Source organism: Pelophylax lessonae, assembly GCF_965119305.1.
Source record: "Pelophylax lessonae genome assembly, chromosome: 1".
Lineage (NCBI taxonomy): Eukaryota > Metazoa > Chordata > Amphibia > Anura > Ranidae > Pelophylax > Pelophylax lessonae.
The window spans coordinates 713,093,914-713,118,339 of record NC_138768.1 but is presented as its reverse complement, the minus strand read 5'-3'; the positions used below and the strand labels follow the sequence as shown (position 1 = coordinate 713,118,339).

Sequence of the window (24,426 nt, the reverse complement as noted above, 5' to 3'; positions counted from 1 at the left end):
TTTGTAAGCAAAGGTCAACATTTCAATATTATTCGGAAACACTGTACACATAGTTTGAGTTTTAAATACAGTGTCTGGATGAACGTACATAGAGCCTACTGCAAAATCTATAGGCTTTTACTTTCCAGTCCGAGTGCAGTGATATGCATATGTAAACATATTATCTTAAAGCAGATCACCTTTAAGGTCATTCATAAAAACAAAGGGGGTTTGCCAACAGCAGGTTTTCATTCCCCAGGAAGGCTCTTTTCTTCACAGAGTCCAGTACAGATTGTGCTACAGAGAGGATATTTGAGCCGGAGTGTAGCGTAGACTCAAATCGCTATGCAGCAAAAACAGTTTCCATCTCCCTTTCAGAGGAAGCACATGTGTTTTGTCTCTTTGGCAGCCTCTGCAAGGCCAGTGTGTTACCTTTTTCCAATCTCGCTTTGTCTGAGAAACTGTATATTGTAAGAGCTGTCTGCTAACTCAGGGTATTGCTCCACAGAGAGTACATAGTACCCATCATATCCTTGTACTTTCCCAGCACTGAGCAGCTGTCTTTTCTCTCCTTCAGACCACAACCTAGCACCCTCTTCTCCATCTCTCACCCTCTGCTGTTCCCTGGCCCAGGCATGGGAGAGAGCTCTTTGTCTTGCTTGCTCCAGGATCCGTGCTTTCTCCTCATCAAGTGTCATGCCATAACGTACATGCAAGGCAAGAGCACCATACTGCATTTCCACATCTGCAAATCTGCGAGTTCTCCCATTCACTACCGTGGTAGACTGAGACACTGTTACATTGATGCCATTCTCTAAGGCTTTGCGTCCACTGGTCAACCTCAGGGTCCCAAGATCACTTTCAGGAGTGGTGGCTTTGATGAAGTAGTGGGTATCCCTTCCTTCAATGGTGAAATGGAGGTTCTCTAGGTAAAAGGCATTATTTAAAACTGCTGCAACCTTGATGCAGTCCTCATTAGCAATGTTGAGCACATTAGTAATGACTTTCCCTTCATTAACGGCCAGCATGACCCCTTTCCCGATTAGTGACTTCACTGTGGCAAACCACAGCCAGGACTTCTCCTCTCGGGCCTTATTTCTGCTTATTTGAATTTCTGGGATTTTCCCCAAAGCTAAGAAAGCCTTTGACTGTCTTGACACTTGTTGCTGCACTCCAGAAATTGGCTGGAAAAGAAAACAATTTACTTGTTAATAATTTACATTCAAAATCAACAAAGTAATATATATGCATTGCATTTTGGACAAAATGGTTTCTTGCGTTTCTTAAGTCACAATAAGCTGTCACTTCCCTGTAGACTTTACTTGTATTTATAGTCAATACGATTGAGTGATTTGACATTTCAAATCCTAGATCCCTTTTCCTGTGCTTATATTACCAAAGTGTTTTACTCTACAACAAATGTTATAGCAAAGAGTAAACAATGGTCTGCATAAGCCTGGGCAGATGCATATCTGCCTTCAAAGTCCACATCCAAGAGAAAACCACGAGACCAAAACCTTTACTCATATCAGTTGCAACATATATCATTCTTCAATATAGCTTGTTAATTACAGAGCCTCGATCTTTGCAGGATTAGCTTGATTAAATCTACGTCAGCAATCAATGAGCAAATAAAATGTGTTTTTTTTTTTTTTTGCAGTTGTAGTGACAACCAATATGATTATTTGACAAACCCACAGCATACCACAATGTGCCTAATCCAGAAATAACATACTCTGGTAATCAGGATATTGAAATTCACTAACTCCACTAAGCAAAAAGCAGGTGACACCTTACAGATTGTATGTACTTTTACTAAGGAGCCCTGGATTGATTCAGCATCAGTCTAACCCTGGAGTATGTTAACACCTCATACCAAACAATGAACTCTGCATTGGTATACATTATGCGAACAGTGCTCTGTCAATTTTCTATCTGTACTGTTTTTTTTTTACTTGTATCTGACTTATATAAATAAGGTTAATAATGAGTAAGACTCTATGTGATCGGTTACTTCCTGTCTTGGAATTCCTGTCCCATATTCCTGTAAATCTTATACTACAGAAATGAAATCAGGATCTGCATAAACCACAATTATGATATAAAAAACATTGCACTTAAAGTAAACTATGTTGACTTTAAGTCAAGTTTATTATCCATTTTATTTTAAGCATTATACATTTTTTAAAAGTCATTTTTATATCTGCTTTATATAGAGATTTTGTTTTTGTTTAAAAAACACTTAATACATAAGAAAAGATTCCTATAGTACAATGGGTTAGCTAAACAGATGGCATAGCAGTAGTCAGCTTTTTAGGCAGAATTTTGCTAAAAATTGAGACTGAGCAAAATGACATCGCCCACCATATAGGGGGTGTGTAATTTAAGAACACCTGTTAAATTATCCATCCACTGTTAATATTTACACATCGTGTGTTAGAACCTTGTCTGTTTCTAATACCCTAACTCTAAGTGATGGTTATTAAGGTGCATTCACACCTTTCTATAACAAAATTATCCAACTGGAGTCGAGTCTTCTCTATAGTTCGTTAATTAATGGGTATTACTATTGAACTTTATTGCTTTACTGAATGATCTCTCGGGGGTATGCCACACCCTATGAAGCAATTGGTCTATTCTATACTACTGGTGGCGAGGACCACCATTGCAGGGGCATGGAAAATACCCTCTGTATCTGTACAACGTATGAAGCATAAAATGTCCTGCATCATAATTCATGAGAAGATAGCTAGTGTGATAAATGACAAACAGGCCTTCCTTATACAAACTTGGGAATCGTGGGCAACGTATGGGAAAGTACTTGAGTCTCCCACACCATGACACATTTAGGAGTGTGGTATCTGTTGTGAGCCCAAGGTCTCCCTTTTCTCTCTTTCTTCTTTTCTTTTCCTTTTCTCTCTTTGATTTCTTGCTGGTGATCTTCCTTGAGCTCTATCTCTCCTGATTTAATTGAATCCTATTACAAATTTATACTTCTGCCAGCACCCCTGCGCATATAGGGTACCCCCTATTATGATGATTGATGTAGATGTAGCCGATGCAATTTAAGTCTGGATGGATTTGTTTGATATCTTGTTTATATTGTACTCTGGTTCTGTGGGCTGATGTCCTCTCTGCCTTTTCTTTTTTTATTCATGCCTATGTACCCTGTAATGTACTATCCTTCTTTGACTATATGTATATTGGCTGACTTGGTATACACTTTTGTTTATAATTCATAATGAAAAATTTTGAACGAGAAATAAATATCCAATTCTGTTTCCTGCTTTGTTGGTGTGGTTACATGTACTGAACTGTTCATAGTAATATAACAAAATGAATCTAAAATGACTATTTCAACTGCACCACAAAATGATGTGTATATAGTGCTACAAGAGTTGACGAGTTCATAGAAGCTGTGAACAGCAGCGGCATTGGTTACTCTTAATCAAGTCACAATTAAAGTCTGCTGGGAAGAGTGCAAACAGCTTCCAAAATATGTCAAAATCAATGCCCTCTATGTAATAAAGAGTCCAAAAGAGGAGCTTATCTTGTAGCCATTAGATTCTTCCCTGTACTTTTTCACAATAAATGAGGAGCATCAAAGGGGGAATCTCACTGGTTACTATGTCTATAAGAATAAGTCTACCTTTAGACACTTTCATGAATAATATTTTACAAAAAGTCTCATGCTGTGTGTGAGTGGGGATCTGTTCAGTGCTTGTGGAGTTAAAGGACTTGGAATTAATGCATGGTTCCGGGGGACTGTTCACATTTGTTTTATTGTCAAAGTTTGATGGATAGTTCCCTCTGTCCCTGGTGCTAGTAGCCTGGAGCTAATGAAAAGCCCTGCAAAGTATTAACGCCAGTCACTTTTTTCTTAGTCATTAGCACATAATACATGTATCTGTTCACCAATTAAACTGACTGTCATCTGGAAATCTGCAATTAAATTTAACACTGATATTTCATTTTTCCGACAAGTGAAATTAAAGCTGCCACTGTTCCCCACTGGCACTTTACTTTTATACTAGCCAATATGCCATTTTCCAACATTTCAGCAAATGGTTACATTAAAAAGACATTGGAGTGTGTGTAAATACAAAGATTTTTTCTGATCCCAGAAGTCATTTTGCTCCGTGTAGATGACTGCAACTTCATATATCCATTTTTTTTATGCATAATACATGTATTTCTTATGGTTGCAAATTAACTTTTTATTACCATGATATTACTAGGATCTTTAATGAAGAGGGTACAGGCTGGTCTAATGCTAAAGGAAAGATGAAAAATATTCTTAAACTGTTTGAAAGGGGTTTTCCACTTTAATTGAAAAGTGAGCACTTCCTGAGGCTGTTCACTATGGCAAATTATAGGGGACACAAAGTCCTGAATTGCTTCCTTTTACTGTTCACAAGAACTGCAATTTCAGCTTGGTATTGTCACCCCAATCATTACGGTGTTCCTTCAAGTGTCATTTATCAGAATTGGCTCTCTGCCATGACAATGTAAACTAGAAGTGGAGAAATCACAGTAGAGTTGAAAAAGGGGGTTCAATTTTTAATTAAAATATAACTATATTTTATGGCACTTAGTAGAAGAAAAGAGTGAAGCTTGTGTATATATCAGCTTCTTAAACCTGGTTCAGTATTATATAGTCATACGCCGAGTGTTTTTAGGTCATGACTTCCTGGAATTTTTGCTGTGTGACTTAAACACATAGATCTATAGGCAGATATATAGGCAACAGGGGCTGTGGGGCAGAAGACCTTGGAAGTGCTCAGTGCAGAAGAGGTGAAGAAATGATATACTCAGGAAATTCACTACTCTTTTGCCTCAAAACAGAAAACCTCCAATGACTTAGCAGGACATAGAGGGTTGTAGATTGTTCCTGTGTAGCTCAAGTCTAAAAGGTGCAACCAAGTAGAGCTCAATTCTTCTGCACAGCAAGTACTACACTATTCCATAGGCAGATTGAGCTGTCATTATGAAGGACTGGCATTACACACACAAATCTTAGAATAGTAAAAGAAGTGCGGGAAGAAAACAAACTAGTATTTGTAAGCATTCCTGTCAGTTGCATCTCGAAGACAGAAATTTGTAAACTGACTGCAAAGACTTTGTCAGTCAGCCTGGATCACTGTCACAGTACATATAAAGTGAAGTATTTTCTGAGTTCACCTGCCAAAAGAGATGGGAAATGGACTGACTTATGCAGTGACCAGAATGTAATACGGAAAATTCATTTAGACTTTGCGGGAATTAGGTCCGCTCCTCATGCTGTCCCTTGTGAAACATCTATTGAAAAAGGGTTATCTGCTGTAAAGTCCCAGCAATATGCAAAGCATATCCCTATTTATTTGCATCTGCACAAAGCTTTTAAACCATGCAGATCCATTTCCACTATGTATTTCTTTTAAACACATGATAAGAGGACAATAAATCTTTTTAATAGATACTCTGGGCATTTGTTAGCTGGCTTGAATGGCTTTCAATTACACACTAGGCGATTTGTACAGCAGCGAGCATCCCAAGGAAAAGGAAGGAATGACAGTTTGTACACACTGTTGTGGATTTGTGATATGATCACTCAATAGCTGGACCTTAGGCTTTTTATTGCATTATTGCACAGAAAAAAATGCCTCTACTAATGTTAACCACATATATCATGAGAATATACATACCATATAAAGCAGGCAGGGGAAACGTACAATTAAACATATGTACAACCGAAGATGATTTTTTAATTAATTGTGTGTGTATCCGTCAGACCTTACAGAGATTCACACCACTATTAGTCTAATGCCAGAGCTTCAAAATCCATAACAATCAGCATTATGCCCTGCTTCCCTCCCAGACCTGAGTCCTGCATCATCATTCATCAGTCCAATGGCAGAGCTAGCTTCAACATCTGTCCAAGACAGCTCTTAGCCCTGCCTCCTTCCCAGAAATGAGTCTCACACCACCATTCATCAGTCTAGTGACAGAGCTTCAACATCCATCCCAGTTAGCACTTAGCCCTGCCCCCTTCCATGGACAAAAAAAACACCCCAGCGGTCATCAGTCCAAAAACAGAGCTTCAACATCTGCCCCAGGACAGAAAAACCACTCGCCAATATATCAGTCTAATGCAATTCAACATCCAACCCAGTCAGCCCTTCCCCCTTACCAGGACTGAGACCCAATGTAACATGTTACTGATGCAGCAGCCCCTTAAGTTCTTCTTGTGATCTTCTCCTTGCACCTGCTGTGATAATTTAAAAGATACGTGGCCATGTTGGGCTCTGCCCACCTACTGCTTCATTCATTCACAGAGTTCTGTGAATGGGAGAACTACAACTACAACTACCATTGCGGCTGATGGCTTGTAGTTCTCAATGAACCACCAGGGAGCTTATGAGCGCTCTAGGTAGTTCACTGATGGTTCCTGTCATTTAGTAACTGCCTGCCTGTATGAGGTATGGGCAGAGAGCAACACTGATAGTCTGAAGGTGCCTACAGTCTGCTGATCACAGGTGCAATGTCTTACTGGCTCCTAATAAAAAAACAATAATACATGCTAATTTTTTAGCTGCAAAAAAGATGTGCATTTAATATATATATATATATATATTTTTTTTTTTTTTTTTACAAAGGTGAACTTATCCTTTAACATCCATCCCAGTAAGCAATTAGCCCTTCTAGGAATTAACCCTCATACCACCATTCATCAGTCCATTGCTAGAGCTTTAATATTCATTCCAGTAAACACTTGTTCAAAGGGAGGTCCTTCAGGTTTTTGAAATGCTTCCCCATAGCAGGCTAGGTAAAATGACAAACATGTCAAACGTCCATTCCCCATGAAAGGGTGGCAGGAACAAAAGAACTAAAAGTAAGGTGCTTAGTCTCCTGGTAATATAAGTTATGATAATAATAATATTAGTAACAACAATAACAAAATTATAACTTACAGGAACATCATCCCATTGCTGACTCTTCAGAAGTTCATAGGACGGCTCATTTAAATCAAGTTTGGGAGCTGGAAAGCCAGGAATTGAATTGTGTAGATAGAACCCAAATGTCATCAGCCAGCTGTTAACATCTAAAAGAGCATATAAATAGTATCACTTTTCAAGAAAACAACATGCACATATGTTGAGACATAATGAATCGTGTTAAAAATTTACAACAATACACTTTTAGGATCAGCATCTGTAACAAAAAATATGTTTGGAACTAAAATAAAGTAAATACATCTTTCTAAATTCCAAACCTAGGTGCAAACATTTAAAATGACCCTTTTCTTTGCCAAGCAGAGCAAAGTAAAAGGGTTACTTTACTCCAGCAGTTACTCTCCTTTTCTTGTCCCTGGTATTGCTCTGTTCAGACTATGGGGAAGATTTACTAAAACTGGTGCACACAGAATCTGGTGCAGCTGTGCATAGTAACCAACCAGCTTCTAACTTCAGCTTTTTCAGTTAAGCTTTGACGAAAAAAAACCTAGAAGCTGATTGGTTACTATGCACAGCTGCACCCAATTCTGTGTGCACCAGTTTTAGTAAATATCCCCCAATGAGACTAGGGAAAAAAGTCTTGTGTGAAAAAAGTCTCCAAGGCAACTTGGTGGAGCTCGCACAGGGCTATAAACTTCCCCATCCTCATGTGACAGTGGTGGGTCATATGAGACGGGGGGGGGGGGGGGGGGAGTGAATGGTATACTCCTTTATACCCGGATTTTTAATTTACTCTAAATAGATTGTTAAGTGAGTGAAGGAAAGAGTAGCACATGTTGCTAGAGTGATGAAGGGGGGAGTTAAAGGACCCCTGTGCTTGCTCTTAGCCTACAAGGCCTCTGCTTTTTAATCAGCATGCTGTAGTGGAGGGCATGTGCAAAGACACATAGTTTGAGAAGAAGTCATCCTGCCATTGCAAGAAAAGAAGCTAAAAACAGAAAACGGCTATAACGGCTATCCTTATAGATTTACAGAAGCAGTATTTTTTTAGATACTGCTTTTAATTTAACCAGAACTAACGTTCCAGTGTTTTTTTTTTCTAATCACAATATTAAAATAAAGCATCTTGGGCAAATTGCTAATTATTTATCATGTGTGATCACATACATGTCACTTTCTTCGTACACGCCATTAGGAACACACACATAGCCGTGTCATTTCTTTGACAAGACAATCTACTCTTGGACTCATCAAAGGGAATTGTAAATTGGCATTTCCTACAGGCAGGCTACAAGCGGAGGCTCAGGTGGCCGATAGCTCTTCTCTGCATTTCCTATCCACCTAAGGTTAAATAATTTGTGATAAACCTCTAGTCAAAGGAATGGGAAGCTGCTTGTTTCCAATACACCTTTGTCAAGAGGAGGGCATCTCATTTCTATGGTTAATAGAGAGCATTCTCCCCACTGTCGTGTGAATTAAAGAAATTCTTCAGCAAGGAAACACGTGGCAAGAGCTGACTGCCAAAGTCGCTGAGAAATTCTCATCTCTACATAGCATTTTATTCAATTATCTGCCCTTCACAGCAATGCACAGTAAAGGTGAAAATCACTTTAGGAAGTAACACAGTGCTGTCCAACTTGTGAAGGCAAAATAAGTGTCCATTTCTTTTTATCTGTATCTAGTAGCTATGCAAATTAAAGGTTAGCTTATAGTTTTAATTAATTAATTTAACATATGTTAATTATTGAATAAGAGATACTACTTTCAGGACTTGCTAAAGCTGTGTAATAGAAATCACATACAAACTGTGGTACCTACAGCTGAAAGAATGACAGGAGTTTAGGGATAAGGCTTGTATGTCAGGTACTCAAGAGTGGCTATGGCAAGGCCCAAATTCATTCAAGTTAAAGCAGTGAAAACTGGAAATCAGGCTTTGTAGGAAATTATTTTTACAAACAGTGTAAAAAGGCAATTACAGCATTTCAATGCTGTTTGCTTATAAGAATTATACTTGATGCTAACACTGCAATTGCTGTTTTGCCCTATAAAACATATACTAAAAACACCGCCATATATGCTGGACACACGCTCTATAGTGCTCTAAGCACAAAGAGCAAACTGTCACTGTCAACCCTTGGTCTTGTACGATTGGAAGCTGGGAAGACAGGTTCCTGATCACACGATTGCTGTGATAGCCTGTGATTGGCTATCTCAGTGATCACTCTGTAAAACTTGCCCCTGTACTTTTTATTATTCATTTCTGTAAACAAAGAAAAACGGTTTGTAAAAAAAAAATAACGTTAAAAAAGCTAGATCGGGGCTTGATCTAGGTTAGTCAAGATCAGGGTCGATTTGTTTCAGGTACGATTAGATAAAAATACATACTATTGTTCCTTGGGCCTACTATTTAATTTGTGTCTTTATGGTGTTAGATCATGATAATAGTAGGAAATATCCAACTTAATACAAAAAAATATATTTTTTTAGTATTTTGGACCAGTTTTCCTTTGATAGTTGCAAAAAAGAAAATAAAAAATTAGGAGCTTTTAAAATGTATCATATAATTTACCTGGATACAATAAGTTAGCAGCAATATTTTGTACAGTTTTCCTAAGATGTGTCAACATTGAAAAATTGAGTTCAGGAGTTAAGGGGTTAAAGGTCACTAACTGAAAATACTGGAACCAGTGAGCCAAGCCACATTTTCTAAAGGAGATCAGCAATGGCAGCTTATACAATTCCCTCAATGTGAGACATTTAATTCCACTAGAGGGAGCTGACATGGACGCATTTGGGAGATTAAGAGCAACTAAATCTTAGTATTCATACAGCAGGCCAATAATGGAGAACACAAAGTTAAATTTTTATTTAACATTTCAGACAATTATCTACAGACACATTTCAGCCATTCCCCAGAAATCTAGACTAGAAACCTCATACATCATTTAAATAGTTGCCTGGGGCAAACTGTCTGCAGGGTTAGATTTGTGCAATCAAATGCCATCAAACTAGGAGTCATTAATCTGGAGGACAAGGCAGCGTTATTAGTCTGGGGGAAATATACAGGTGCTAATTAAAGTTTCTGCATTAATTTACCAAGCTGGGAGCCTTGTTTCATTGGGGGCATCTACTACAGCACAAGTGTACAAGAGGACCATTCAAGCCATTGGCCGACTGTACCCAAGTGATATTTTCAGAATACCACAAGAAATACTGAAGCAGCTGCAGATCTATTACCAGTGAATTATGTCATCCCCTAAAATCAATTATTTAATTCCCCTGGATTTATATATCTCATTAGAAGAAATGACATCCAGCGAGGCAAATGTCCTGATGTAAAGGAGCCACTTGCTATAAAACAAAATGAGTTCACAATGAATAAAAGTGAGGCTCAGTGCTCCAGGCTTGCACTCCCTCCAAGAATCTGTTTACCTAGTTTTATATAATCCTTAACGTGACCCGAAACTCTGGTTTAAAAATAATCTTTTCGTCTATGTATTCCTAACTCAGAAAAGTACCTTTTATTGCTCTCAGCCTCCTACAAATCCAAAATTCCTGTTTTTTTTTTTTTTTGCTGCGGTGATTCGACTTTCTGTTAGAGGGTAGCTATGGCCATTCTCCATGGTTTCACTGTATGTAGGAACATAGCCACCCTTTCTTGCTCGCTTCCAAGATGGATTTTGGACTGTTGGATTTGTAGTGTGCATAGAGCGGTGAACATGACCACAACTAATGTGCATTGCAAACAATCAGAAGTAAGAAGGGAAGTAGGGTTTCAGGAGCTCATGATGGACATTTTAAGGAGGAAGAAAAACACTAAGAAAAAAATTAATGAGAAATAGGTTACAGGGCCAATAAAGGGATTGCAAAGATAGAAGGTCTTTTTTTTATCTTAATGCATTCTATGCATTAAGATAAAAAGACCTTCTGTGTGCAGCAGCCCCCCTAATACTTACTTGAGCCCATCTTTATCCAGCGATGTTGCACAAATTTCTCAGTTGCCTGGGACTCCCCTCCTTATTGGCTGAGGCAGCAGTGTGGCCTTATTGGCTCCCGCTGCTGTCCATCAAAGTCAGTCAGCCAATCAGGAGAGAGAGGGGGCAGGGGCAGAAGTGGGTCACAGCTCCATGCCTGAATCAACACTGACAGCTGTGACTTGGCTATGCAGGAGGGAGGGGCCAGGAGTGCCGAAGAGGGACCGAAAGAGGAGGATCCGGGCCACTCTGAGCAAAACCAACTGCACAGAGCAGGTAAGTATAAAATGTTTGTTATTAAAAAAAAAACAAGACTTTACAATCACTTTAAGTAGTGGATGTGTGTGGATTTGTTTTGGGGAATAAGGATACTGTTTAGTGTCACCTGAAACACTTTGAATCTATACTGCAACAGGAGCATGAAGTTAAAACTAACCTGTCAACACTACTCAACTTTTCAGTGATCAGGGTTTTTCAAACTCTACTGATTTGCTGCTCCCTAGCTGCTGCAGTATTTCACACTTCGAAATGTGTTGAGTAAATTCTCCCCCGCCATATGCTGTAGCTTCTCTTGCCAACTTTTACATCCTGTAGTGACATCTAAGCAAGATGAAGGAAATACAGCACAGTGGTGTAGTGGTTAGCACTTTCGCCTCACAGCAAAAGGGTTGTTGGTTCAAATCCTGACCACGACACTACCTGCCTGGAGTTTACATGTTCCCCCTGTGCCTGTGTGGGTTTCCTCCAGGTACTCTGATTTCTTCCCACACTCTAAAGACATGCTGGTAGATAAATTTGTGCCTCTCAAAAAAAAAAAAAAAAAAAAATTGGCCCTAGTATATATCTAAGGGACCTTAGATTATAAGCTCCTTGAGGGCAGGGACTGATGTGAATGTACAATGTATATGTAAAAAAGTGCTATTTATGTACCTGAAATAAAATAAATACAAACCATGCAGTGGCAAAAGCAGATATTTGACACGCACCTGCTGTGGCCAGGGAGCAGCAATGTGGTTGGGTTTAAAGACAAGGGTCGTGGAGCACTGTGGTGACAACATCTCTTTATGCAACCTGTACATCATGTGTAATCTCTAATAGTTTTCATAAAAAAAGAACAGTCTATCTGCAGTTTTAATTTGGATAAAGTAGTATAATTTACAGCAAAAGCAGGGATCATGGCTAAGAATCTTAGTACTCTATCCAACAAAAGGCTATTGGCTTGGTATAAAAATCAGTTGAAAAATTTGAACTTTAAAGTAAATATATGTGGGGTCAAATATCTGTGATTTCTAAACCCCAGATAGAAGTTCTTGACATTCTCCCCCTATCCAAAACGGGGGAAAAATGGAATTGGACTAAAATGTAATTACAACCAAATTGATCCTTTTATGTCACTGCTGATTGAAAACAACAAACTGTATGGTAATGGTTGGTAGTCAGAGACCAGGATGCCTACTGTCCAGCAGTGCCATAGAGGTGGCTTTTCTACTTAAAATAATATTACAGGCGGTCCCTGGGTTATAAACTCCTACTTACAAATGGAGGGAGACAACAGGAATTGAGGATAAATCTACCCCTAGGAAGGGAAATTCACTCTTGTAAGAGTTCTCATGGGAAAAAGGTGTCTCCACTGAAGCTTTATCACTAATCCTTGTTTCCAAAACAGCCCAAAATTTTCAAAATCCAATTGTCGTAGGGACAGAAAGTGAGGGAAAGTCTTCTAAACAGGGGTAGAGACAGCAAAACAAATGGTACAGGGGTGTTAACCCTTCCCTATGCTATCCAAAAAACGTAAAAAGTATTCTTTTGGCTGGAGCTACACTTACAAAATGCACCTGTTCCGACTTACAAACAAATTCGACTTAAGAACAAACCTACATTCCCTATCTTGTTCGTAACCCGGGGACCGCCTGTAATGTGATTTGGTGATGCTAACATTTGCCTAAAAATTCATGTGAATCTTAATTTAAATTGTAACTCTCAACCCAAAACATTTTTTTTAGTTTTTTCTTAGAGTTCTAAAGCTACTTTAAATCGGTTTTACACTAAGAAAAGGTTTTAGCAAGCCTTTAAAAGTTTACTTTGGCCCTTTTTTTTGTGAATGTGGAAGTGATAAAGCCCTATTCAGATTTTCAGTTATTGCTGTCTGTGTTCCTCCTAGGGAGGTTCACCCTTCTCTGTTAGTCCTTGTGACCACTCTCACTAGGACAAAAACTGATGGGAATTAAACATTTACAGATGTCAACAGAACAGGCAGTGAGAGGAATTCTTTCAACATGGTCACTTGTTCTGGGGAAATTTACTCTCATGTTCTGCTGTGACTTAGTCATACAAAGTGAAATTAAATCTCCCCCAATAGGATACAGACAGCATAAGAAATAAAAAAGTGACAGGAGGTTTATCTATTTGTTATTCTGCAATACCAAAAATAATTTAGCTTTAGGTCTATTTTAAACATTAAAGTGGTTCTATTGGCAGAGCATTTTTTACCTTAATGCATTTTCTACAATAGGGTAAAAAAAAGTCTCAGTAGTAATATTACCCCCCCCCCCACCCCTCCAAATACTTACCCATCTCAATACAGCGATATGTCCGTTTTCAGCGGCTCTGGTCTGTGTTTCTCTCGTCACAGGACACAGGGGCAGCAGTGGAAGCCATTGGTTCCTGCTGCTGTCAATCAAACCTTGTGAGGAGGGAGCAAGGGGTGGGGCCAACTCATGCTGTGTCTATGGAAGCACACAGCAAGAATCGGAATTGAGCCTGCATGTCTGCCCCCATACAACGGAGCAAAACATTTAATTTATTTAGAATAGACTTTACGAACAATTTAAATTGCAGTATTTCAAAGCAACCAATAAGAAATCATATTTTATTGATTCAATTATTTTTGCAGGCTTAAAGCCAGTATATGCTTGGAATTTAAAGAAAAGTCTTTATATAGCCTTCAGACAAAAAGATATATACAGCTTCAAAAGTTATTTTTTCCCTATTAGCAGTTCTTAAGAGTACAGGGCTTTACTGGACAATGAAGAATCATAACCACTTCTATGAGGTCAGCCCCCTACTTTCTTGTACTCTGCTCTGTTCTTATCAATCTATCCAGTATCTGAAAACCAGTGCCAGATTCACTGGTGCACAGTATTGGTTCTCCCTCTTACAATATGAAATGCAGGTGATTAACCTCCTTAGCGGTATTCCAGAGTTTGGCTCCGGGTTAACTTTCAGTACCAAAAGTGGTAACCTTGAGCTACACTCAGGATTACCCCGCAATGTTAATCACCTTCCCTGCACTCCCCCACCATCCTCCCCGGTGTCCTAAGGCTCTCCCCCGACTCTGTTCACGGCCGATTGCCGGCACTTGCCTTCCGGTTCCCTCCCTGCGAATATTGCAACGCGGGGGGGGTTGAACCGGCGGCAAATTCAAAAGTGTAAATACACAAATGACATGATACAAAGCTGTGATCCTAATGGATCACACTGTATCATGCCATTTCAGCACTGGATTGCACCTGGTGACTTCCCTGCCAGTGCTTTTCCAGTGCTTTGTGGCTGGAAAATTTTGAACGATCATGGCGTCCAAAAAACGTTCTTTTGCGCAAAAGCGCTTTTAGACGAGCTGGAAAACAGCGACAGCTAAAATTGCTTTTGCGCAAAAAGAACGCTTTTTGGACGCCATGGTTGTTCTCAATTTTACAGGCACAAAGAACTAGAAAAGCACAAGCAGGGCACTGGGAAAGTCACATGGTGCAATCCTGTGCTGAAATGGCATGATACAATGTAATCCGTTAGGATCACAACTTTGTATCATATCATTTAGTGTATTTCGATTTTTGAAATTGCTGCCGGTTTCACCCCCCTGCGTCGCAACACTCACAGGGAAGGGAACCGGAAAACAGGTGTCGGTATCGGCTGGGAGGACAGCGGGAGGATGGCGGGGAATCTCAGGGGAAGGGGAGTTTTTAAATTTAAAACAACAGATTTTCAATGCAAAAGCATGTACCGCTTTTAGCACAGAAATCCTGACATAATCAGACCGCCAGGAAGGTTAAGGAATGCTTTTTTTTCAGGCTTTTTATTATATGTGGCTGGAGCCTGAGCTTTACGTATAAATAATTCTTCCTTTGATTCAGTTTAATTTTCAACTTTTTCACATTATCACATTTCATGCTTATTTTTCCCCACAAATATCAATAATTTTATCTTTATGCTACCATAATAAATGGGCAGTGTTAATCTTTTTAATGTAAGCCTATAATAAACCTGGGAAGTTCAAGTATATACATATTCTTACAGTGAAGCACAACCAAAAATTACCATTAAAAATTAATAGAATGAAAATATAATAAAAATTTGTGTGTCTTCAACCAAAGTCCTTTTAAAAACAACAATACATGAAACTACCCCCTAAAAAACAAAGTACAGTGTAAAAAAAAAAAAAAAAAAAAAGCAGTAATGAGTGATCCACCGCAGTGTTCTTCAATTACTTAATGACACCAAAAATGCACACCACCACCGGCTGGAAAATCTGCTCACCTCGAAAATGAGATCAATCAGCTTTGTATATAGACACTCCTGCAATCTTCTGCTATGGTCTCCTCTCCTGACATCCTGCTCTGCAAGCTCCTCTTACTGCTCTGCGAACCTCATACAAGTATACATAGTGCTCTCCATTTGAACAAAGTTTATTTAAATCTCCCATATAAAAAACACTTGCAAAATGTAAACTCAAAAGCGCTTGTAATCACATTTGTCTGCTCACCACTCCGCGCAGATCTCAGTGGCTGTGTGACATCATGGGTTCGGCCCCTCCCTTCTATACGCGTGTCGTCTACTCATTGGACTTCTTCAGTAGACCTACTTTTAATAAACTTTGTTCAAATGGAGAGCACTATGTAGTGTGCCTTTGTACTTGTATGAGGTTCGTAGAGCAGTAAGAGGAGCTTGCAGAGCTGGATGACAGGAGAAGAGACCGTAGCAGAAGATTGCAGGAGTGTCTATATACAAAGCTGATTGATTTAATCTGTGAGGTGAGCAGGTTTTTTCCAGCCAGTGGTGGTGTGCACTTTTTGGTGTCATTAAGTGTTTGAAGACCACTCCAGTGGATCACCTTTTTTTTTTTTTGCATTTTTTTTTTTACACACGGACTTTGTTTTTGGGTGGTAGTTTTATGTGTTGTTGATTTAAAATGACTTTAAATGAAGACACAGACATTTTTATTATTTATTATATTTTTATTCTATTTCTTTTTATGGTGTTTTTTGGTTGCGCTGCACTGTAACAATATTTATATGTTATTTGTAGTGTGGTTGAATCACTAGGAGTGTACAGCAGCAATTTAATATAATTAAGAGTATACTGAAATATTGACATAGTATTTGGATAGTGAAGGGTAGCGCTGATTGTATACAGTTCAAGTATATGATAAATACATACATAATTAACGATTTCCTTCAGTGAAGAACTGCATCTCAGAATGAGCAACAGATCCAGAGATATAGAAATCTGACATTTAATCAAATATAATGAAAATCTTGACTATTCCTGCAAAGGTAAAGTTTGACAATGCCCTCACCCAAGCATCATTAGCGGTCAAAGAAAATGCAAAACATATTACATGACCAACAGGAAGGCTTGGGTAGCAGAGGGTGGAACCAAGTCTGACTTTAACAGGAAAAGATCGTATAATACCTGCCTACATCTGGATACACTGATCATTTTGCTGTAGGTTTATGAAGGCAACCTCTGTTTATGCATTTTTACATCACATGCACAGTCTAAAGTGCTCAGGTTTTTGGCTATTTTATATTAAATATAAATTAGTATTACCTGTGTAATCCTTGATTTCATAAAGTCTACTGACAGGGTTGTTGTTTTTAAACATGTATAAACTGAAAGGTGCTGGGTCCTTGCCAATCCTCTTCCATATCTCAATATCAGGCGTAGTCCAGCGCCCAGCCAGAATATCATAGTCCCTTTGCCCAAAATGGACAAGCTTTGTGAGTGGATCATACAGGCCTCCATGAAATCCTATTACCAACTGGAAGTCAGGATTAGAGTCAAAATAAATTTCTCCAAAAGCAGTATACTGGATATGTTTGAGCATAAGACCATTGCTACTGAAAACAGCCAGAGGTGTGCCATTGTTGTCTGATGCAATGTAAAACTCTTCCCCACTGCTAATCTCCATGGCAAAAAGATGTCCTTGGAGGTCATAATAAAGACATGTTATCTCAGAGCTGGAATGGTTATATACATGGGTTATTCTTGATGGATAATTGAGATCAGCATAAAAAAATTGAAGATGTTTTCCAAGACTTGTTTTACTGGATATTCTACGACCAAGGCCATCATATCGGTATATTACAGTCCACCCGCTGCCTTTGCTGTAAACTCTGGTGAGAAGGCCCTTAGAGCTATATTCAAAGATCTCAGTTCCTCTCTGACGCAGAAAGCCATCTTCATCCATTCTGTACTGGACATCGCCTAGTCTTGTTATCCTGTCTCTCAGATCATAACGAAGAGGAATCAACCTTCCACTGTTACTTGGGGTCAATAAATGAACATTACCATTTAAATCATAATTGTATCTCCACATAATCTTTTCATTCAGGAGAACAGTCTGAAGTTGACCATCGCCGTCATATTCATAAGCATATTTAGTCGTATTAGCAAAAGGTCCAATTTTAATTTCCCGCTTAGTAACTCTCCCCATACTGTCATACTGTACAGTGAGTCTATACATTTCTGACCTCAGGACATCATATCGAACCTCCCTAACTCGCCCGTGGGCATCAAAGTGCTTGGTGTATGTCATCACAGCTGTGGAAATTACCTTGATGACCTCATAATGGAGAACACCAAATTTTCCAAACTGGTCCATTTTTCCTGATATGTCATCAAACTGATATAATTCAATAGGCAAAGGAGTTTCGTTGATCACACCCTGCATGCTTGTGATTCTGAAGTTGTTATCATAGCTGTAGTCAAATCTTGCATTAACCATACCATCTTCACTAAAGCGGAATATCTGTCGATCAATCAAGGGGCCAATTTGTCGGTATCGAATAGTGCAAATGAATCCATCACCTTGTAGGTTTACTGTTTTCAGTACTCCCGCAGTCTCGTCATATGTAAAGCTAACTCGGGTGCTGTCATAAAGAACTTCTGAAACTTTTGTTTGCCTTTTATATTTATAGAGAACACGGCGACCTGTCCCAAGGAAGGCAGTTTGTAATAGCTGGCCTTCCTCATTGTAATCCATTATGACAGAAGCGTTACCTTCTGGGGGATTATAAATGTTTCTGTAATATCCAATGGAACGAATTGTCTGCATCGTATGTCTGGCAACACTAGGCATTGTAATGGCAGATAACCGGTCCAATAAGTCGTATTCAAAAATGTACTGCCGTTGACTGTGGAGCAGCAACACCATAGTCTGCAGGAAAAAAAGGAAACCAAATAATAATATCCATGATGAATAAAATAAACATACAGAATAAATAAGTGCTGATTTTGTGCATAATACCATTAGGCTTTTCACTCGAGAAAATAATTCTCTCTTTTAATTGAATCATCCTTGACCCTACATGTTGTTTGCAATTCTCTGCTTAATTTAGTGGATGTTTTATTGTATCATTTCCTGCAATTAGTAGCAAGAGATTTATAATGTGTTGCTTGTTTTGATTGTGCCATTCTTTTGTCAAGCACAAACAGCCAAGAAGCAGATTGTCAATGGTTATGGGCAAGTCATATGTAATAACTGAGACAGAAGTGATTCTGCCGATGGTGCCAGTATTTCAACAGGATGCAGAGGGTGCCGTGACTGGTTAATTAGACCTAACTATGTTCGCATATATTTTCATAATAGGGGGTTGACTTACTAGCCATTCCTTCAATAAGTCTTTCCAGTGAGCCTGTGCTAGGAAAGGAAAATCTCTCACCCATAAAGTTATCATTTACTGAAGATGCTGCCTTATACATTGACAATGAGTACCATTCAGAATCATTTTACTGACTGTGTCCTCACCCTCCCTCCCTCTGCCATAGAGCTCAGGCCATTTTCCATAATGATGTCTCTTGACCAGAAGCAGGTTGCAGCTGTTTTTTAAATCCTAAACTGCCTTTCACGCTGACAAGAGGCAGAGTCATAACTATATTCCCTCTGTTCATACAGTCGTCATTCTTTCACTTTCAAATACAGTTTTGTGACTTTTGGTGCCATCACAGAGATACCTACTGACATGTGCTGCTGCATTTTTGTGCCATTTGGAGCAGGTCAGTTCATTCTCTTCCACCAACGGGTGTGTTTGGCATGCTTAGTTATTATAATTTTGTGCATTTTCCTCAGCATGGGGAATTATGCTAAATTGTGACAGATTGCAGGGTTTTGGAACCATGCGGATGAATATTGTGTATGTTAATGGTTGTAGATATAGACTAGGAAAGCTGGATACACAGAACACCCTGTACAGCTAAAGCAATCTTTTATATTTTGCAATACTTTATGTTATTTTCTGCTTGAAAAAAAAAAAAGATACAGTTTGCTGTTTACTCTGTTGCCACTTCAATAGTGATATTCCCTAAATGGCTTTGCAAAAGTCTATTTAAAGTCAAATACTATTAGCATGGCAAACGGGGATACATAATTTCATTTTTTCCACTTAGCCTGGCATATTTTTCGTTGCCGTGCTACATAAAAGAAGCCCTTCAAGAACAAGGCTGTATAATTTTGATATATAAAACAAGAACAATGTAAAATTGCTTTGGGTGTTCTACAATCTCAGCATAAAGTATGCATGAAGTAAAAGTTTAATAATATGGATATTCATACTCACACATACATTTGGCAAGTTTTTATTTTATTTAACTGGGGGGGGGGGGGAAACAACAACAGATGGACAGAGGCACCCCTGCATTGTTCATTCTAATTTTAACCTATAAGGAAGGAAGCAGCGAATCCAACACTCTTTGTGATGTTTTCTAAGACATTGCTGATGCTGTGTTTAATAATTTAAAAAGCTGTAATTAAAAGTCTCTAACTATCACTCTGAGAAAAAACGAGATTAACTAAATCAGTATTGATCGGCCAGAAAATTTGCCACTTCCATGCATAGTTTACAATACCTAGGGATTATTTAAAATAAAAAAGGGAGAAATATATGAAAAAAAGTTTGTGCATCATGGCCAATCATAGTTCATCTTTTATTCTTTGGATAACCAAACAAATAATGTGATTAGATAGTCTTATTTAAGAAGACAACGTTTTGTAAAAGGTGCAGTAACAGAACAAAGGTAAAGGCAGAAAAGTATTTTTAGGGTTTGCTCAGACTTGTGCATTGCAGTATGAATTTCTACAGTGTTCTGTACCATTATAGGCAATGCTACAGTAAGCACAACCCTTGCATGTAACTGTTTTCCTGCATTTTACATAAAGTACACTGACAGACATTCCTCCTTGGAAGTCCTAACAACACACCAAAATTGCACTTTGAATATTATGAATCTTTTTAATTAACATGTTTTTTCAGCCCAGAGGTATGAATGAAGCCTAAAGGCAACCATACACGGTTCAAATCTGCTGAACCGGCTGAGATTTGAACTATTAATGGACAGGCTAAATTTACTAAGTTGATCGATCAACTTGGGTGCAACCAGCCTGCCAGGTTCTCTTGTGATTATCACTGGCGGCTGCTCTACCTACTCGAAATTTTCACTGTCTTCTCCCGGCAGGGACCGCTTCTTCTGTCTGCCCTCCCACCAGGAGAAGACACTAGCTGATTCCCCTTTCATAACTGTCTGTGTTGATGGGGCCTGCCTAAGGAGTTTTATTACTAAACACAAATAGGCTGTTCATTTTGCATAGGGAAATTTCCCTTTAGTTAGTGAATGAGGTGAAGCTCTGCTGATTTTCATCATTTATTCATATGCAAACAGAAATATATATTTTTTTTTTATTTGGGTATTTCTTTGCAAAGTGCATTTTCACCTCATTCACTGAGCTAAGGGAACATTCCCTTGGAAGGTGAATAGCCTATTTGCCTTTAGTAGGTCAACCCCTAAGTTTCATTTTTAAAAATTAGGCTGTAAAATTGGCTGCTGTGATTTATTTTTTATTGTTCCAGAACCCACCTTTTCCAGGTATGTATAGCTCCACATCTTGCCATCTGCAAATGACCTTGACACAATCCTACCCTGTCCATCATATTCCACTCTTTCACTAGTTGCCCCACGCTGAATGCTTGCAATCTGTCCAGTTGACGAGTAGGTGACATTGACAGCCATGAAGTTGGTACCAGGGAGCCACAGCGTGGGATGGCCAGCACTATCATAGGTTATCTTCAAGGTGAACTTTCGATGGTCATCATAGATCTTTTCTGTCTTAATGGTTCGATCATAGTCAACTGAGAGAAGGTTTCTGCCATTTACCTTTTTATAAAGCAAACAAGAAGGTTCAATAAATCAAAATGCTGAGGAATCAAGCCTTTATTACTTCACAAACTACCAGCTTTTTGTTTAGACACCATTAAAGATGATTGATTTCCTTTGCCAGTAAATTAATTTAGCAACTACTTGGTATAAGTGTAAGGCATTAGACTAACTGCTGTTTTAAAAGGTTTCATTAAACACAGAGACAGCCTGGCATTTATTCAACCTCTTCTAAATTGAGGTCTTTGAATTGTAGTCATCTGTTAAAAAAGACTAACATGTATTAATTGAAAAGTTTCATAAGGACACATCTAGGTACCTAGGTATTGGAGAGAGCTTTTTTTTTTTTTTACTAGCAGCCAGAATGTTCATTACCCACCCAGCCAGAAAAAAAGCACCAAGACAACTAGAAGCTGCAGCAGCTCTGTGTATCAAACTTTATTGTCAGCAATGACAGCAGACAGAGACAAACTATCTTATACTCTAGAACTGTGTAGAATGAAAAATAACTTGTCACATATTATTGATGCTGTGATATTACTCAAATATTGTGATTTACAATTAAATGCATAAGCAATTTGTTTTTCTTTGAAAAGCACTCTAAACATATAATGCGTAGGTTTATTTGTCATTGTTTTCTGCAGGAGAAGGGCTTTAATAGCTATATTCCTTTTTCAAGGTCAAAAGAGTCATAAAGCATATTATAATTGCAATCATTCACTTGTCAAAAAACAGTGCAACGGGTTTATTTTACAGTATCCAAATTGCCGTAAAAGCTGTTTATTTTTTCTTTTTCTTATGCTTGGGTGGATTGTTTGGCATAATATTTTCAGAGTTCAGCTATTTTATGTATGAGGCTTGCAAACAAATGAGTGTCACACTGCAGCAGCCTTAACAAATCTAGGTTAACTAAAAGTAAATGGACTGACAGTTCTATTTATTTAATCTAAGATCTCTGAAAGTAGATAAATCCTCTCTCACTCGAAACCCTTCAAAGTCTCCTTTCTTTAAAAAAAAAAATAACATGTCTAAACAACAAATTATATCTATTTGTAATATAATAGTAATGAGTTAAGGAATACAGAAAACATGATTCCTGATGAAATGATTAACTCAAGCACAGACTAAAAACTAACCTGGGTTGAAGTATGAAATTTAGGCATTGCCAATTACTATAGTAGAAGGAATTTTAACCTACACACAAGCAATTAGGAGTCTACCATTGGCTAACTTTTAGCTTTTTATGATGAAAGGACAATTTTTACAAATATCAACAAGAAATATGGAGATATATTTTGTGATAATGTTCATATTTCCTAGCATGTCACTAACTGCTTAAAGTGTTACTAAAACCCAGGACCCTGCATTCAGTATATCTGGTCTCCCACAGTTAGCAGAACATGGACATGCAATTATTTTAGTAAATATAAGCCTCTAAATACCTTTTCTCATCAGCAGTATATACCAGTCTTGTAACTTCTATCAGTGTCTGGCCAAGCACTGGTTAAAGCTTGTAGAAAGAGTTTTCATTCTCCTCTGACTGTCCTTTGAGGATGCATGACCCCTGACTTTCTGTCTGGACAGTGCTGATTGGCCCTATGCCAATCACATACACCCTCCCCCCCCCCCCAAAAAAAAAAAATCTCTAACGATACACACCAAACTGAGCATGTGCAGAGTGCCTCGTAGGGCTCTGTTCTATCAGCAAATTGTTTGGGGACAGTAAAAGAAAAAGAGGATCAGATAAGGCAGAAACAAACAGCCCTTTTCTACACATGCGAAGGATTAACCACTTTGGTTCCACAGGGCGTAAAATAAATATGCTTTACTGCATATACAGATTGATTTTACTGTTGTGAACTTAGTAACACTTTAGAGGTAGCTATAGCTAAAACATCTATGCTTTTTGCTCATGTTTTATTGCCACAACAATTAATTTTAGGTTAAATGAATATACATTTTCTTTTTATTATGTATTCCCCCACCTCAAACTTGTGACATATTTACAGTATATGCACAACATCCCCACAACCATTTTCTTGTTGTAAACTGTACTTCCTTTTGTATTTTAGTCTTACAAGCACTATCAGTACAATGTATTTTTTTTTTTTTTTTGCATAACACTTAAAATTTTAATCTGTGATTTGAAAATAAACAATTGAGTATGGTCTGTGATACTTTAATTTTTGTTTGCACTAACATCCACCTTTTTAGGACAAGCTTTCACGGTGTACCCACTTCTTCAATATCCAAACTGTACTAGAAGGAGGAGTATACTCGAAACCTTGTCCTGAAAATTTGGATGTTAGTGCAAATTTTCAAAACGTATCACAGACAGTACTTAATTGTTTTTGTTGCAAGTGCACGAATATGGGTACAAAAATATTTTTAAGATTTATAGTTTCGCAAAAATTTAAACCCTCTGATATGATTTAGGTAATATTGGAGGTGTGGCAATCTCATACCTTACAAGAAGCCTATTGCCACAGCTGGCTTTCAACTATATCAGCTGCAATGTTTGACCTGGTCGTGGCAAGCACAGATTTAGAATTTGGGAGAAGCTCTCTATAGGCAGTACTTCTGCACCTGGCATATAGAGAGCTTCTCCCAAATTCTATAGAAGACAAGGGGGAAAAATACAAAATACCCTGGTAAATTAAATGCACAAATTATATCCAAAGTTGTAGATGCAGTTCTCTATTGTTTGTACGTCTATGTAAATTACGGGACAAACATTTTTCAGGTTTTCCTGTATTTTAGTGAATTAAAAATAATTCCTGCATCAGAACAGGCAAAGCATAATAAGACATAAATTGTGTGCGTAAATTTGATTCTTACTCTGAGCTTCCGTCCAAACACATTTATTTTTCCCTGAAGTTGTTCTTTCCTGAACCTCCACTCCACCAGATTATGCCCATTTTCTCCAGGAAGTGTCATGTTTCTCTTTGTCACCGTTGGATTAGCTGGTCCAGCTAGAATATGAGGCTCTGTCTGGAAGTGCAAATCCAGCCCGTTACCATAGATAATTCTGATCGAACCATCATAGCCAACTTGATAGCTATTTCGCAGCTGATCTGCAAGCCAGAAAAAAAGAGAAAATGGTTAAGTGCCACATA

The 24,426-nt window shown here is 38.3% G+C and overlaps 1 protein-coding gene across 25 annotated transcripts in view; it reads right to left on the bottom strand.

The window, feature by feature from the left end:
* Window positions 1–255: 255 nt before the first annotated feature.
* Window positions 256–24,426, bottom strand: part of TENM3 (teneurin transmembrane protein 3) — a 1,577,510-nt gene continuing 1,553,339 nt past the window's right edge. For all 25 annotated transcript variants that reach the window (XM_082244015.1, XM_082244035.1, XM_082244033.1 and 22 more), the window contains 5 exons: window positions 24,149–24,384; window positions 21,014–21,310; window positions 16,712–18,320; window positions 6,930–7,060; window positions 256–1,163 (listed from right to left, as the gene is read on the bottom strand). In XM_082244015.1, the coding sequence (XP_082100141.1) occupies window positions 408–1,163; window positions 6,930–7,060; window positions 16,712–18,320; window positions 21,014–21,310; window positions 24,149–24,384 (3,029 nt within the window). In that variant the 3' untranslated portion in view covers window positions 256–407. The remainder of the gene's footprint in view (window positions 1,164–6,929; window positions 7,061–16,711; window positions 18,321–21,013; window positions 21,311–24,148; window positions 24,385–24,426) is intronic.